Source organism: Agelaius tricolor, unplaced genomic scaffold (assembly GCF_023055355.1).
Source record: "Agelaius tricolor isolate 1412-34295 unplaced genomic scaffold, bAgeTri1.0.p SCAF_21, whole genome shotgun sequence".
Lineage (NCBI taxonomy): Eukaryota > Metazoa > Chordata > Aves > Passeriformes > Icteridae > Agelaius > Agelaius tricolor.
Window position 1 is genome coordinate 3,330,834 of NW_027269281.1, and position 17,691 is coordinate 3,348,524.

General features: G+C 42.1%; 1 protein-coding gene across 1 annotated transcript in view; it reads left to right on the top strand.

The window, feature by feature from the left end:
- LOC139598922 (transcription factor RFX3-like) overlaps positions 1-17,691 on the top strand; it is a 141,385-nt gene that overhangs the window by 75,556 nt on the left and 48,138 nt on the right. Inside the window, exons 7-9 of the mRNA XM_071445857.1 lie at positions 12,719-12,840; positions 16,520-16,632; positions 17,436-17,551. Coding sequence (XP_071301958.1) covers positions 12,719-12,840; positions 16,520-16,632; positions 17,436-17,551 — 351 coding nt within the window. The remainder of the gene's footprint in view (positions 1-12,718; positions 12,841-16,519; positions 16,633-17,435; positions 17,552-17,691) is intronic.

A 17,691-nucleotide genomic window follows, 5' to 3' on the forward strand; every position in this document is an offset into this window, starting at 1 on the left:
GGAATAATCCTATGGGAGACAGTCCTACAGGGCAAAGGGGTCCAGAAGAGCTGGTTTATTTTTCAAGGATCACCTTGAAGTTTAAGAATGGTCCATCCCAACATACAGGATGTCAAGCAAAGGTAGAACGAGGCCTGCATGGATGAACAAGGAGCTCCTGACAAAGCTCGAACATATAAAGAAAGTATACAAGAGGTGGAAGCAATGCCAGGGAACCCAAGAGGAATATAGAGTCTGTCTATAGACTCTGTATAGACTGTCTGACTGTGCAGGGATGATGTTAGGAAAGTCAAAGCCTACCTATGAAGGACAAGAAGATTATTGGGAGTTGTCAGCATGTATTTACAAAGGGGAAATCATGCTTGACCAACCCAATAGTCTTCTAAAATTAGGTGAATGGCTCCGTGGATGAAGAGTGAGCAGTGGATTATGTCTATATTGACTTTAGCAAGGCTTTCAAAACTGTCTTCCTGTCAGGGAGCAGCAAGGGCTGTCTTCTCCTTAAGGAATGGGAAGTTGGGAGTTGAGTACCATGGTATACACAGCAGAGACCTCACCAGCCTAGGCCTAGTCCTGCAGTATCCAAGTGAAGTAAGCAGGGCAGATCTGGAGATGGGAGTCAGATTCAACCGAGAGTCCAGATCATCAGACAAATTTGTGGTGATGACACACGTGCAAGGTCCAGCCAGGAAGTCAGTCCACAAATCAGACTCAGGTCTGGTGAGGACAACCAGGGTCAGACACAGTCCACTGATCATTGGGTAGGTCCCTAGGGGCAAGACAGGTCCAAGATCAAGACAGAAAGCAAATCCATAATTTGGGGTCTAGGTCAATGGGCCATACCAGTCACAGGTGTGGGTGTGGCTGAGATAGAAATCAGTAATCCTGCAGCACAGGTATCTTATCAATGTGTATAAATACCTGATGGGAGGGAGTAAAGACAAAGCCAGACTCTTCTCAGCAGTGCCCAGTAACAGGACAATGAGCAATGGGCACAAACTGAAAAAGAGAAAATGTCATTTAGTTGAAAAGCACCTCTGGCAATTGTCTAGTCCACACACACACACTTGCAGCACAAAGCAGTGTCAGCTAGAACAGGTTGCCCAAGCCCATGTACAGTTGGGTTTTGAACTTTTCTAAAGGTGGAGACTCCACAAACTTACTGGGCAAACTGTATCAGTGCTCAACCAGCCCTAGAGTAAAAAAACCCAAGAATTTCCTTATGTTTAAGCAGAATTTCCTGCAATTCAATTTGTTCCCATTGCTTTTTGTCCTTTCACTGGATACTAATGAAAATAGTGGGAATCTGCTTTATTTATTCCATCCCAACAGTATCTCTATAAAGTAGTTTTGAAGATCTTTGTTCATCCCCTAAATCAATTCAGGGGTGCAAAGATTTCGGTAAAATAAATTTCTAAATCCCAGGCATTCTAAATAGATGAAACGCAGAGAGTAGGGAGCTAGCATGACTGTGTGATATTTACAAGGTAAAAAACTTAGTACTGTCTGTTTCCTGTGCAAAATCAGATATACTAATATACTTTTCAGAAAAGAGGTGTTTATCCAACAGAAAAATAAGAAAATTTCATTGAAAAAATTGGGAATCCATGAACCAACTGCTACCTACACAATGTTTTGTGCAAAAACTGCCAAATTTGAAGGTTTTGATGTAAATTTTTGATGGAAAAATAGAAATTTTAAAAGCAAGATCAGATGTCTTCTTAATATTTTTATCACAATGAACTGTGGTTAACATAATAATAATTTTAAACAAAAGTTTAAATATATATATAAAACACCAGCATTTCTTATTCTAACATGTTTAATATAATTTTGCTGTTCTCTGGCATGCAGAAATCTTTCATTTTACTTTTTATTTCTGTTTATATCCTTATTCTGCAGGGTTTAGGATACTTTTGGTCAGATTTTCTTCTGAAATGTATATGGGGGGAAAGCTTGACTCATATAGTTACTTGTTTATTTTAATGGATATAAAGATTCTCATGTATGTACTAGACCACAGAGGTTAATGCTTGGGAGGTGGGGGACAGGATAAAAGAGCTACATGTAAGAAAAACAAACAAACAAAAGCATGCATTAAGCTGCATTACATTTTTTAAACACTACATTTCTGAACTAAGACTTCTGCCACAGTTATGAATCATGCTTAGTAAATATTTGAGAATTTTGGTATATAACTGTATATTTGTATAAATTTTATCTTACAGTCTTCATAAATCTATCGTGTTTTTACATTATATAAAGGGCTTAATACTATAGCTTGAGTCATTAGGAGCAATCTTTATTATTTAGTTTTATGAATATTTCTAATTTTATTTAAAAACTAAAAAAGTTTTAACTTACATGCAATAATTCTCTTTTAAAAAGATATTCAGAGCAAAGAGAATCTAAGAATCATGAATGTTTCCTTCTCCTTTCTGATAACTCAAGCTGGGAAATATTTTTCTCCTTTAAAATCATCTGACAACTGTGTTTGCTTTTTCTGTTAACATGTATCAATTTTACCCCCTCTCCATCAATCACATTGAATCAGATAGACACTTTGAGTTCTTGACAAAGTATAGGCTGAATTTATGCTACAGAACACTTTTTCTCATTCTTTCTTAATTTGAAAGGTCATGCAACTTTCCTACTTGTGTGACGCTGCATTCCCAGAATTACAGGATATGATGAGTTGAACAGCACCAACAAGGATCATCGAGTCCAACTCCTGGCCCTGCACAGGACCATCCCCAAGAGTCATACCATGTGCCTGAGAGTATTGTCCAAATACTTAGTGAACTCTGTAAGGCTTGGTGGTATGACCACTTCCTTGGGGAGCCTGTTCTTTCTAAGGCCCAACCACTCTCTGGGTGAGGAACCTTTTTCTCATATCCAACCTAAACCTCCCCTGACACAGCTTCAGGCCCTTCCCTTGGGTCCTGTCACTGGTCACCACAGAGATCAGTGCCTGCCCCTCCTCTTTCCCTCACAAGGAAGTTGGAGACTGCAATGAGGTTCCTCCTTAGTCTCCTCTTATCCTGGCTGAACAGACCAAGAGACCTCAGCTGCTCCTCACACAGCTTCCCCTCAAGGCCCTTCACCATCTTTGCTGCCCTCCTCTGGACACTCTCTAATAGCTTAATATCTTTCTTATATTGTGGTGCTCAAAACTGCACACAGTATTTAAGGTAAGGCCGCACCAGTGCAGAGCAGAGTGGGACAATCACCTCCTTTGACTGTCTGGCACTGTTGTGCCTAATGCACCTCAGGACATGGTAGGCTCTCCTGGCTGCCAGGGCATACAGCTGATTCATGATAAACTTTCCATCAACCAGGACCCCCAGGTCCCTTTCCACGGCACTGCTTTCCAGCATCTCATTCATCAGTCTGTCTGTACATCCAGGGTTGCCCCATCCCAGGTGCAGAATCTGGCACTTTCCCTTGTTGAACTTCATATGGTTGGTGATTGCCCAGTCCTCTAATTTGTCAAGGTCTCTCTGGCTTCGAGGGAGTCGAGACCTCCTCCAGTTTTGTATCATCTACAAACTTGTTTAGTATACCTTCCCCTCCTGCATCCAAGTAATTTATGCAGATGTTGAAGAGCACAGGGAGGAGGATGGAACCCTGCGGAACCCCACTAGATGCAGGTCATCAGTGTGATGTCATCCCATTCACTATAAGCCTTTGTGCCCGACCCATGAGCCAGTTGTTCACCCATTGCATGATGTGTTTATCCAGCTGTGGGCTGGACATTTTGTCCAGAAGGATCTTGTGGGAGACACTATCAAAAGCTGGGCTGAACTCCAAAAAGATTACATCAAGTGGCTTCCCTTGATCACCTATCTGGATTACCTCATCATAAAAGGAAATCAGGTTTTACAAGGAGGACTTTCCTCTCATAAAGCTGTGCTGGCTGACCGATGACTGCATTGTCTTTCAGGTGTTTTTCAATACCTTCCAGAATAATCTTCTCCATAACTTTACTAGGCACCTAAGTGAGACTAACAGGCATGTAGTTTCCTGTCTTGGTTTGAAAAGACAGATGTCTGCTTAAGGAAGGTAGGAGCCTCCCCTGAAATGGAAAATGTAAACCCCCTCCCTCCGAATTGTTATAATTTTGAATTTAAAAGGCTCTCAGGCAAAGATATGGGAATAGGAATAACAGTTCTTTACTAGGAAAACTAAAAAATACAAATGCAATAGTACAAACAAAAAAAACTCCAAAACACTGACAGTCAGAATACGACCTGACACCCTGTGGGTCAGGGTGTTGGTAGCAGTCCAATTAAATGGTGTATGCAGTCCTCCTGGACTGACAGGTGTGGTTCTGTTGAAGCAGTGATCCTGTAGAAGGGTGTAAGTTTCCTCTGAAGGTCCAATGGTGGTGTAGATGGACCTGGTCTTCCTCTGGGAATCCAGTGCAGAAGACAGCTACTCCTCTGGGAATCCAGTGGGAAAAGACTGCTCTGGTGTTCCAAAATCTCAGATTATATCCAGGTAGGAATGCTTGGCTCCTCCCCCTGGGCGGAGCATCTCACAATGGGATGATGTCATTTTATCAGTCATGCAGTGAGACTCAATGGCCCATTAACAGAAGGTATCTCCCCAGAGGGAGGACTGGTTTGTGGAAGAGATAAAGAAAACTGCCCAATTAACAGAAGGTAACTGCCCCACCTCTAACAGATGGCAAATAGAATACACAGTTATCTTACAACCCAGGACATTTCCACGGACCTCCTTCTCACCCTTCTTGAAAATCAGGACAACATTCACCAGCTTCCAGTCAGCTAGGACTTCTTCGGATTCCCAAACTGCTCAAAAATCCTTGAGAGGTTTTTCAATGACATCAGCCAGCTCTTTGAGGAGCTCAACTCCAGTTGAGGTTTGATCATACAGATTTTCTCCTAACAGTGGCGAGCAGCATTTCTGTATTCTTCACATGTCCTCTGACCTTGCTTCCACTGGCCATACCCTTCTTTTTGGCCTTATTTCCAAGAGAAGATCCCTGTTCAGCCAAGCCAGTCTTCTGCCTTGCCTGCTTGACTTCCAACACTTGGGAATCACCTGCTCCTGTGCTTTTAACTGGTGGTGTTTAAAAAGTGACCAGCACTGATGGACCACAGCACCTGCAAAAACATTTTCCCAGGGGACCTTATTCACTAATTCTCTGAGCAACCTGAAGTCTGCTCTCCTCATGTCCAGAGTTGAGGTTTGATGGACCTTTTCTCCTGTCAACAGAGATTTTAAAATCGATCTCTTTGTGATCGCTGTGGCCAAGACAGCTGCCAATCTCCACTTTGCTCATGAGTTCCACTCTGTTGACAAGCAGTATGTCAAGGAGGGCATCTTTCTGAGTCAGCTCCCTAAGGACCTGTTCCATAAAGTTGTCATCCAGGTTTCTTAGGAATCTTCTGGTCCTGTTAGTACCAGCTGTGTGATGGTCCCAGTTAATTTCTAGCAAGTTGAAGTATCCCATAAAGACAAGGACAGTTAACTTGGAAGCATCATTGTCCTGGCTAGGAGGTCTATGGTAGACTCCCATGATAACATCTGCATTATTTGTTTGTCCTTTGATTCTTAATTTTTTGGTAGTGGGTAAGGTGCTGCCCTGTGCTGGACACAGCTGGTTCCAGCTGCCTTGCTAATGGACCCAATGCAGGCCAAAGCTGAGCCAATCAACAAAGTTGATGGTGCCTCTGTGAAAACATACTTAAGACAGGGCAAAACCCACCACACATGCATAGGAGTAGGGCGAAAAAAAAAGAGTGAAAGCCAGCTGTATGAACAGAGGTCAAAGAAGAAGGTGGGGGAGGAGGTGCTGCATGGTGCCAGAATCAGTATTCACATAGCAACTTAACAGACCATGCTGGAGCAGTTGGATATTTTGTGAAGGAACTGCAGCTCATGGAGAATCCATGACAGAGAAGTGTGAGAAGGAAGGAGTGGCAGAGAGATTTTCTTATGTACTGACCATAACACCCTTACACCCTTGAGCCCATTGCCTCAGTGAAGCGGCTGCATGTAACCTGTGTCAATCGCAACGGGGGGGAAAAGATGAGTCTGGAATGAAGCCATGAGCCTGGGAAAGGAGGAAGTGCATTTTAATATTTGTCTTTTTGCTTTCTGCTACCTGAATTAGTAATTACATTTTTATTTTAATTGGTGATAAGTTTACTTAATTTTACCTAAATTGATTCTGTTTTGCTGCAACAATAATTTGTAAGCATCTCCTGTCATTATCTTGGCTTACAATCTTTCTTGCTCCTGTTCTTCCTATTTTCTCCATCTGACCCACTGGGGCAGGGAGGGTGTGAGTGGCTGAGTGGGAATTTCACTGTTATCCAAGGCTAAACCACCACAAATGTGAATATATCCAAAGACCTGCTAGAGGTATGCTTGTGTGCAGTGTTTGACATGGCCCTTAATTCAGGGTCTGAGATTTTAGAAATGAATTTCAGTTGAGTGGCAACAACCACTGAGCTAATGCAAAGGTTGCTGAGTCACAGCTGTGGTCAACATAAGCTATGGGAGTACTACTTCTGTATTCCAATAAGCAATTTAAAAATAGTACATGTAAACTACAGATGACTGTTGATAACAGTCCCATCTCCTATTTGAGACAGTAGCTTGGACTCAACAGACACAGATCAAGCAATTTAAAGCACCTTTGTACTGGAATTGAAGAAATGCACAGGTAAGGACTTGCCTCACCTATATAGGTATTAGCCCTGCCTTTCAACTGTAGCTGCTATATGGCTCAGACTTCCAAATGGAAGTCTGGTTTGTGTTTGACATTCTGGTGCTAGATCGTTTATGGGAAGTGTCTTGGTTTGAAAGACAGGTGTCTGCTAAGGAAAGCAGGAGCCTCCCTTGGAATGGAAAATATGATCCCCTCCCCTCCAAATTATTATAATTTTGAAATAAAGGAGCTTTCAGGCAAACATATGAGAAAAGGAATAACAGTTCTTTACTAGTATGTGTATGTATAACGAGGCAAACAACAATGGTAACAACAAACAAAGAACAGAAAACCCAATAAACAGTCTTCCCGCTCTTTAAGCACTTTCCCTTTTGGTGTAGTTATGGCTGCAGTCGGCAGGGGCGCTAGTGGCTCCTCAGCTGGGCAGGGCAGGTGGCGATGATTCCCCTGTGGCTGCAGGGAGCGCTGTGGCACGGGTTTTGGCCTTCTCCCTCTCACGTGGATGGGGGGTGGGGTGGGGACAGCTGCCACCCTTGGGCACAAAACAAAACAGATCAAAAACCACCAAAATGGGATGGGATAATAAACCATCCCCAAGACAGGAATGAAATGCCAGGATATTTAAATAATTGAATCACAGAATCACAGAATGGTTGAGGTTGGAAGGGACCTCTGGAGGTCATCTTGTCCGACCCCCCTGCTCAGGAAGGACCACCTAGACCAGTTGATCAGGACTATGTCCAGATGGCTTTTAAATATCTCCAAAGAGGGAGACTCTACCATGTCCCTGGGAAACTTGCTCCAGTGCTCAATCACTGGATATTTCCTGATGTTCAGAGGGTATCTCCTATGTTTCATCTTGTGCCCATGGCCTCTTTTGTTTTCACTGTGCACCACTGAAAAAAGCTTGGCTCTATCTTCTTTGTATCTTCCCTTCTAGGATTCATATACATGAGTAAGATCCCTCCAAGTCTTCTCTTCTCCAGACTAGAGTCCCAGCTCTCTCAGTCTTTCCTCATTAGAGAGATGCTCCAGGTTCCTTAATCATCTTGATGGCCCTTTGTTTGGGTCTCTCCAGTATGTCCATGTCTCTCTTGTACTGGGGAGCTCAGAACTGGACACAGTACACCAGGTGTGGCCTCATCAGTGTTGAGTAAAGGGGAAGGATCATGCCTCTCCACCTGTTGGCAATGCTTTGACAAATGCAGACAAGGGTACCATTGGCCTTCTTTGCAGCAAGGGTGCAATGCTTGTTCATGTTCAACTTGATGTTCATGAGGACTCTCAGGTGCTTTCCTGGAAGCAGCACAACCCTTTGTAATATCAGACACTCTTCCCTGTTTTGGTGCTGTCTGCAAAGTTGCTGAGGGTACACTCTGCCTGATCATACACATCATTAATGAAAATGTTGAACTGGACTGGACCCAGTATTGACCCTTAAAGTACACTGCTAGTCACTACACTTTTTGCCACTGATCATCATCCTCTGGGCCCAGCCATTGTGGTAGGTTGACCTTGGCTGACTGCTAACTGCTCACCAAGTTGCTCAGTACAAGAAAGAAAAATACCACAAAATGCTCATGGGTCAAGATAAAGACAGGGAGATCATTCAGCAATTGCTGTCACAGGCAGAACAGGCTCAACTTGGAGAAATTAATTCAATTTATTGTCAATCAAATTTGGATAATGAGAAATAAAAATACATTTAGAAAAACATTCCTCTCAATTCTTGCTTCTTTGCAGGCTCAACTTCACTCCCAACTCTTGTAACTCCTCCCCCCCAGCAGCACAGAGTGATGGGGAATGGGGGTTGTAGTCAGTTCATAATGCATTATCTCTGCCTCTCCTTTCTCCTCACCTGCTTCAGTGTGGGATCCTTTGCACAAGAGACAGTCCTTCATGAACTTCACCAGTGTAGGTCCTTCCCATAGACTGCAGTTCCTCATGAACTCCAGCATGGGTCCTTTCCATGGAGTGCAATCCTTCAGGAACAGACTGCTCTAGCATGGGTCTCCCATAAGGTCACAGGTCCTGCCAAAAAAATCCTGCTCTATGTGGGCTCTTCATGGGCTGCAGCTTCTTTCAGGGCACATCTACCTGTTCTGGTGGGGGTTCCTCATAGGCTGCAGGTGGATCTCTGCATCTCCATGGATCTCCATGGGCTGCAAGGGAACAGCTGCTTCATCATGGTCTTCACTATGGGCTGCAGAGGAATCTCTGTTCTGGCACCTGGAGCACCTCCTCCCCCTCCTTCTTTTCTGATCCTTGGTGTCTGCAGAATTTTTTCTCACATATTCTCACTCCTCTCTCCCAGCTACTGTTGTGCAGCATTTTTTACTCTTTTTAAAATATGTTATCACAGAGGCACTACTAATGTCTGATTGGCTCAGGCTTTGGCCAGTGGTGGGTCCATCTTGGAGCTGGCTGAAACTGGCTCTTTCTGACATGGGGGCAGCTTCTGCTGTCTCCTCTCAGAAGCTACCCCTGAAGACCCCCACTAGCAAAACTTTGCCACATAAACCCAATATAGCCATTCAGCCAATTCTCAATCTATCTCAGTGTCTGCTCATCCAGCCCATATTTCATCAATTTTTCACCTCATCTACCAGGCCAGTCATTTCATTGTAGAAGTTTATCAATTTGGTCAAGTGTGAACTCCTTTTGGTGAATCCATGCTGACTACTCCCAATTGCCATCTTCTCCTTCGTGTGTTTTTAAATGGTTTCTAGGTTTAGCTGCTTCATCAATTTCTCAGGAACAAGGTGAGGCTAACCGGTCTATAAAAGCTGTTAAAACTGTTTGACTCCTATAATGTCACCTGTAATAATGCCAGAATTAAGGCTTTTCCCCAAGATAAAGCACATTGGAGCAAGTGGTAGCATAATCCTGGCTCCTAGTACCTAGATTTTTTTTTTCTGTGTGAAAGTTCTTTTTAAACCCTAGAAACTCAAAAGACTGTTACTTTTATACATTCAAGACACTTTGGATTCTACTCAAAGAGCTGAAAAAATTGTGAAATAATAAATTTTCTAGAAACTAGTGGAACTATGTGAACATACTGATTTTGATTTAAAAATAGAAATTGATCTTCTGCCAGACATTTTTAGAGTATAATGAGTATAATTCTTTAAAAATTAGGTTTTTTGATTGCAAAGAGATCTATCAAGTGATGACAAGTTTATCCATAAGAGTTCAATGTCACTGTTGATCAGGTAGGGAAAAGGTAGGGAAAAGTACTGGAGCTAACTACAAATACAATAATTGGCTACAGAGCTACAAATATATGTGTAAAGAATATAGAGAATATATAAAAGAAAAAAAGGCAAAAATCAATTCAGCATCACTGTGATACTAGAGATTAAACTTTAATCTTCCTAAAGTTGATTACAGTTGTAAAATTTATTTCTGCAGGCCTGGGATTTTATCCTGGGCCTTTACAATAACTAAACTTCATATAAAATTCATAGAGATTTAGATGATGACAAAAGTTTTTGTTTTCAAGTATTCTCATTCCTAAAGTTATCATACTCTATGTTAAGGCCAAGAGGTGTCTTTTGGAAAAGTATACTTCTTGTTGTTGTGGTTCGACGCTGTCCAAATGCCAGGCACTCATGGAAGTTGTTTGCTTACTCTCTCCTGCTACAGTTGGGTAGAGGAGAGGGGAAAAAATTAACTAACAGTTCACGAGTTAAGGACTGGGAGAAAAAAAGACTTTAACAGCAAAACAGGTTCAAATTTAAAGGTATAAAGTAAATTTATTATTAACAGAGTCAGAGGAGGAAAATGGGAAGTAAAATAAGCCTTTAAAACACCTTTTTTCCCCGCAGCCCCTCCATCTTTCCCACCGACAGCACAGCAAGACAGGGCATGAGGGGTTTTGGTCAGATCATCTTTCAAGATCTTTTTCCATTCACTCAGGGAGAGGAGTCTTTTTTCTGCTATGCCATGGGGTCCCTCCCACGGGCAAAACCGTCATCCCCAAACTGTTGTGGCATGGGTCATTTGTCCACGGGGTGTGGTCTTTTAAGGCTAGGCTGCTCAAGTTTGAAAGCAAGGGCTCTCTCTCTCTCTCTATCTCTGGAAACAGGGGCCCTCTCTCTCTATTCAGGTCTCCCACTAGACCACAGCTTTCTCTAACATCCACCCATTCTGGCATGAGCACTTTTCCCACAGGCTGCGAGTGGACCTCTGCATCCCCTGTGGACTTCATGCATTAAAAGGGGACAATTTGTTTTACCATAGTCCTCACCACGGCTTGCAGAGGAATCTTGGCTCCAGCGCTTGAAGCACCTCCTCCCCCTCTTTCTTTTCCACTGACCTTGGTGCTGCCATGTTGTTTTCCCTCACATATCCTGAATTCCTCCTCTTCTCTGACTAGAAGAAAATCTTCTGCTTGTAGCTACCATTGTCAACAAGTTCCACCAATTCAAAGATTCTTGCAAGATCCCACAGTGCTGAGAAGTTGATCTCATGTAGGTTCTGCGTCAGGGAATCGCTCGTCATGCTTCTGCTGCTGGCCAGGCGGCCCTGCTGCCATTGTGCAGGCAGTGGCGGCTGCTGCAGCACTGACACTATTTAACACCTTTCTTCATGTGGGGCACCAGGAAGGGGAAGCTATCGTCATCACTCCTGCCTTTTTTGCCCACAGCGCAGTTGGCTAGGGGCAGCCAGGCAGGCAAGGCTGGCCACGAGCCACACTGGGGATGGCAGCGGCCGCAGCAAAAAACCAGGCCATGCCAAATCAACACACTTGTATATCACATGTTCTATGTTATTGTATAGTTAAATATATGTCTAGAATGACCAGAACCTTGGATGCTTGCTTCTTAAGGGAACTTTCTCATAAACTAAAATCTAAATAGCCACATAGGACATTTCTATTATCTAATGAATAAGATCAAAATGGGAACATGCTCACATCTGACTCAACTACTTTTAAGAGGAGCATTTTCAGAGTGGAATTTGTTGATGTTTCTAAAGTTAAAACAAAGCTTTACAATCTGCAATTTCAGACTTGAGCAACAGTTCACATGCATTGCTTTCTGCATTGAGGTTTGTCTAGTTTTCTTCTGGCTACAAAGCTACTTCAGAAGGACAAAGGTTCCAAGTTCTTATCATAAGAGCTATGGCAGAATTAATTTTCAATTGTGTTGAAGATGGCAGACAGAATCTTCAGCCTGTCTGTGTGATGGTTTTAACATCTGACCACCCTAAACAGAACTCCTATTTGTATATTTGTCCTTTTTATCCTTTATAAAAGTTTTTGCGACTTAAATGATGAAGAGAATAGAATGGAATGGAATGGAATGGAATAGAATAGAATAGAATAGAATAGAATAGAATAGAATATTTCAGTTGCAAGGGACTTTCAACAATCATCTAGTCCAACTGCCTGACTACTTCAGGGCTGAACAAAAGTTAAAGCATATTATTAAAGGCATTGTTCAAATGCCTCTTGAACAGTGACAGGCTTGAGGCATTGACCACCTCTGTAGGAAACCTGTTCCAGTGTTTGACTACCCTCTCAGTAAAGAAATGCTTCCTAATATCAAGTCTGAACCTCCCTTGCTTCAGCTACTTAGTTTAAGTAGCCTTCTCAGACCTTCTGAGCTTATGAGAGGTTTGTTACATGTTAAAATTATTTAAATTACTTTGTCTTCATACAAATGAATCACCCTTCTTTAGGTGATTAAACCTTTATTTTTGAGCTACTTGATTCCTGGGAAGACAAGTCCTTTGGAAAAGGAAATATTGTGTTTCTGTTTAGTGTAAATGCGCTTTAGATGTTAGTGGTATAGTTTTTAACCAAATTCCACAAGAAATTGGTAGTTGTGCTGTGATATGTGCTTTATGAATTTTATGTGTTGCCAATGTTCTACATTTCCTTGCTACAATTATTCTGATGTTACTTTTTTCTTTTGTGTGAACTAGCAAAACTGTATATTAAGACTCAGAAATCAGGCACTTACACAAAAGTGATCCTAAAGAATGATTTTGTATTTGATCATTTTGTAGGTACAAGCCTCTGCAGAAAGTGGATGGAGTTCCAGATAGTTTCACAGGAAGTGGTCAACAGACAGGCACATCTGCTGAACAAACTATAATTGCCCAAAGTCAACATCATCAACAGTTTTTAGGTATGAAAAGATGTTATACTGTCGTCTCACTGATAATAGAACAAAAAGATACTCATAGGAGCTATATATTCTGTATTGCAAGACTTCTGCAGTATTTAATATTCATTATGCAGATATAAAAAAAAATGTACAAAATCTATTTGCACAGTAGATTTAAAATATATTGCAATGCAAGTGTGGTGAAGACTCTGAGGCAAACTGCTCTGGCAGATGTGCTCTGGAGTCAAGGATCATGCCGAGGGACTGTGGAGAGAGTTCCTGAAGTGGCAAGACCTCAAAATTAGCACTGAGAGGTGCCTCAGCACCCCACCTTCCCCTCCCAGCAGGAAGCACTGAAGCTCTGACCCAGAGGCAGCTCTGACTCAGTGTGGGTGAGGTCAGGAGTGATGAGGTCCACTCCCCACCCTGTAACACCCCAGACAATGTATGGGGCTAAACTGAGGTTCCTTTGCTTTGGGTACATGCAAGGGAGAAATACCAACCAGATATTCTCAAGAGGTAAAAATCCTACAAAGGTTTACTGGCAAAAAATAGAAAATCAAGGAACTTTGGCAAAAGATTTAGTACAACATAAAACACTTATCATGGCATCATCTTAGCCCATTCAACTTCGCAACCTTTAAACCCATTTGATGTTACGTTCCATGAGAAGAAAGTTAGAAGAAGAAGAAAGGGAGAAAGACGGGAAAGATATAGCAAAAGAGTCATAGCTACCAACTCCTGGGTTCCAACAATGCAACAGATAGAAAACTCCAAGATGAAGGTAGGGTTAAAGAATGACATGCTTGCCTTGTGCTCAGCCTTTTTAAACCCTTGGCCCTTCATGGGCCTTCCTCCCAGGTGGGACTTCCAGTTGCTAAGCCACTCAGGGGCTGGGTTAGGCAACACTGGGGGGATGCCTCCAGTGTTCTATTATTGACAGAGACTGCAGGGCTGGGGGGTATTGGGGGCAGGGCACCACCTCACCAGAGCAAGGCTGGACTGCCCCCTACTACACACATTCCAAGCATCCCAAACTGTCTCCAGACATTGATCTTTCCAGTCTCTGACACACCCCTACAAAAGCAGCTCCTAGGGCACAAAGTAGGTAAACAGGGCAGGGTGTGGCAGTTCAGGAAGGTAGAATGCAGTCACCCACCAGCTCAAGAGGAGAACTCGGTGGTCATTACCTTCTCAGAAGGAGCTCAGCTATAGTATCCACTTGGAGGGGAGCTATGTCCTCTGGACTTGCCAGAAAGGATGTGGTGACACAGACAGTGATGCCATGAAAACACGCAGCCATCTAGGTCTTGGGCTACAGGGAATGCCAGAGCCTGGCACTGGTACTGGATGGCAGTAGAGACAACAGCTGTGTGAGGTGTGGTGAAGTGGATTATCTGCTCAGCCCAGGGGCAGATCTAAGAGAGGAGGTAGAAAAGAAGTATCAGGGACTCTGAATGGTTGAGCCAATCTCTACCATTCCTAAGGCAAATGCACCAGCTGGCCACACCACAAGAAGAAAATGATCCCTTACACTCTCACTACCAGGCAGAAGGAGGGGACCTAAGAGATGAGAGGGAATGGAAACAGGTGTCTACTCAAGGCAGCAGGCAAATCCCCTCCTGGCCTACCTCACCTTCCCAGCTGCAATACAATAAGTATGAGGCTCTAGAACTTGAAGACCAGGCACAGAATCATCAACGTTGGAAGAGACTTCCAAGATCATCTAGTCCAACCATTAACCCAGCACTCCCATAATCACCCTTAAACCATATCCCCAAGTGCCATATCCAGATGCCTCTTGAACACAAATACAACATGGGCACCCTACAATATGGACAAAGGTCTGTCCAGGTTGGAGGAGTTTCCTAGAGTGAGTAAGTTTACCCCCTGCATCACAACTGCCTCAGTCAAGAAAAAAAGAGCAATTGTCATTGGTGACTCCTTTTTGAGAGGAACAAAGGCCTGATATGCTGACTGGACCCAACCCATAGGGAAGTCTGGTGCCTCCCTGAGGCCTGGGTAAGAGACATTGCCAAGAAACTCTGTAGCCTGGAACAGCCCTCTGATTATTATCCATTACTGGTTTTTCAGGTGGTCAACAATGAAGTCCAAAAAAAAGTCTGAGGACAATAGAGAGGAGCCCCAGGGCTTTGGGATGACTGGTTGAAGGATCTGGAGCAAACAGTTTTCTCCTCTGTTCTGTCAGTTGCAGGGAATGATGGAGGTAGAAACAGGAAAATCATGCAGATGAATACCTGGTGCTGAGCCTGGTGTCACCAGCAGAATTCAGGTTTTTTTGATCATGGGTTGTTTTACATGACACTGAGCCTGCTGGCAACAGCTGGGGTACACCTGTCTCAAAGGGGTAAAAAGGATCCTTATTAGCTAGCAGGGCTCATTGAGAGAGCTTTAAACTAGATTTCAAGGGAATAAAATCAGGAACACTGGAGATAAGCCTGGGGGTGGCACGCCAATGACAGATGGTGTGCTAATGAGCTCCTTCAGTCTGTAGTCTTGATAGAGGTAGGAGATGGAGATCCATGCAGTAGCAAGGATGCACGGGTTATTGATGTGCTAGAAACCACAGAAGCAGCTGAGAATGGTCAAGCAGAAATTAGAGCTTCTCCCCCTGAAAAGATAGTGGATCAATAGCACAACTTAAGTGTATTACATCAATGCATTCAGCATGGGCAACAAACAGGAGGAACTGGAAGCCATGGTGCAGCAAGAAAACTATGACATAGTTGCCATCACAGAGACACGATGGAACTGTCGTAGCATGGCATCCCCAGCCAGGTAATTGGCATGAGGTTCAACAAGGTGAAGTGTTGGGTCCTGTATTTGGGTCACAACAACCCCATGCAATGCTACAGGATGGGGGAAGAGTGGCTGGAAAGCGTCAGAAAAGGATCTGGGGGTGCTGGTCAACAGCCGGCTGGACTTTAGATGGCAGTGTGTCCGGGTGGCCAAGAAAGCCAATGGCATCCTGGCTTTTACATTTGCTAATGTAAAAATGCTTATTAAATGTGTTATTGCAGTAATTGTACACTTTGTTTTGAATTCATATATTGGGGTTTTTGAAGCATCTCATCTTTTGGCACAACCTTGCTGTTACCAAAATCATTGGGAACCCTTGGCTATAGTTAGCAGGTTTTTTTAATTTCCTTTCCACTGTCCCCCTAGTTGACAGTGCATTTCCCCCCCCGTACCAGTATATCTGTTGGAAACACTTATGAGAAATAGTAAAAGCACATGTTGGCTACAGTAGAAAGGCTTTTAAATTTCAAGTAAGTATATGCTGCTGAGTTTACTAAACCCTAACATGCATGTCAATGCAAAAGCTCTTTGGTTGATCAAAATAAAACTAGTACATTATATTGATCTCTTATATACTGACATTAATATTCTGAAAATTAGTCTTATATTTTTTTACATACAGATACAATATGTATGTGTAATCATTTTTATCTGCTACCTCTTAAGAATAATTTAACATCTTTTGTTTTAAAAATAGCTAGCTGGTTTGCTCACAATTTTATTGCAACTTTAAAACATGTTAAGTATGAAAGACATTCCTCTTTGGGCATTATGACCTTCTAGACTTTATTTCTTTACATCATCCTTACATGTTTTCTGATCAAACTGTAATTGGCATAATTTGCAATATCTTTCTTCTGTTATGTTGTCATGGAAACAGATGCATCTCGAGTACTTCCAGAGTTTGGAGAAGTTGAAATATCTTCTCTGCCAGATGGTACTACCCTTGAGGACATAAAATCACTGCAAAGTCTTTATCGAGAACACTGTGAGGTAAGAAAAGTGTCTTTTCACAGAAATCATTTTTTGAAAATTCATGTCTTCTAGTGAGAATCAGTACAACAAGGTGACTGACACAAAACAGATTACAGCCAGCCTACTTGTATCTTATGTGATTCTCAAATATTTTGCTTATTCAGAAAGGACATTTACAAAAAGACCCCTGAAATTTCTCTCTTAACAGGAAAAAAACCCCCATGTAATAGAATACCCATACTGGAATGTAATCATGTGTAGATTTTGAGAATTTTAGATAAAACAAACTTCAGATAATATATATTCAGAATTGAGCTTTTTTAATATGAGATGGAATCAAATTATTATTTGTAATGTTTATGTTAAAAACAAACTAATTTTTTTCTTCAAGTTTTAAAGAAGCAGGTTGCTTAAGAACTTAAGGCCGCATTTTATATTGAATAGCGTGTTTTGAAATTATTGTTGAAGGTGTTTTAAAGCATGTAATGAACTAACAAAATTAATGAAATAGGTTTCCTTTGTGTTTTCACTAGTGTTAAAAGTTCAGTTTAAGTGAATTCACCTGATATATATATGCTTAGGCTCTTTTCTGGAGGGCTGATCTTAGTCACTTGGCCTGATCTTAGTTTCTGGTTACACCAGTCCAGACAGCTGGAAAAATTTTTGCTACAAAGTTATTAAAAAGGATATTCTATGTTTATTTATAAGCATACATTTTAATATTTTTTTCTGCAAAATGACCAGGGGCAGCTATACCCCTTGAAAGAATTGTGGGGAGAATCACTTAGAAGACTATCTGCACTGATTTTATATTTCTTTAGGCAATAGTGGATGTTATTGTGAATCTTCAGTTTAGCCTGATAGAAAAATTGTGGCAAACTTTCTGGCGCTATTCTCCCTCTGCTCCAGCTGACGATGCGGCTATTATTGAACTGAGGTCAGTAAATGTATCTTTGCTTACTGTTCAACATCATGATATAACAGCAGGAGTCAAATCAACAGAAGACTTAGTTTTACCTATAGGCTAAGAACCTTTTCTGATAACAATAGTTTTTCAGGTTAAATTTGTGTTGTCTG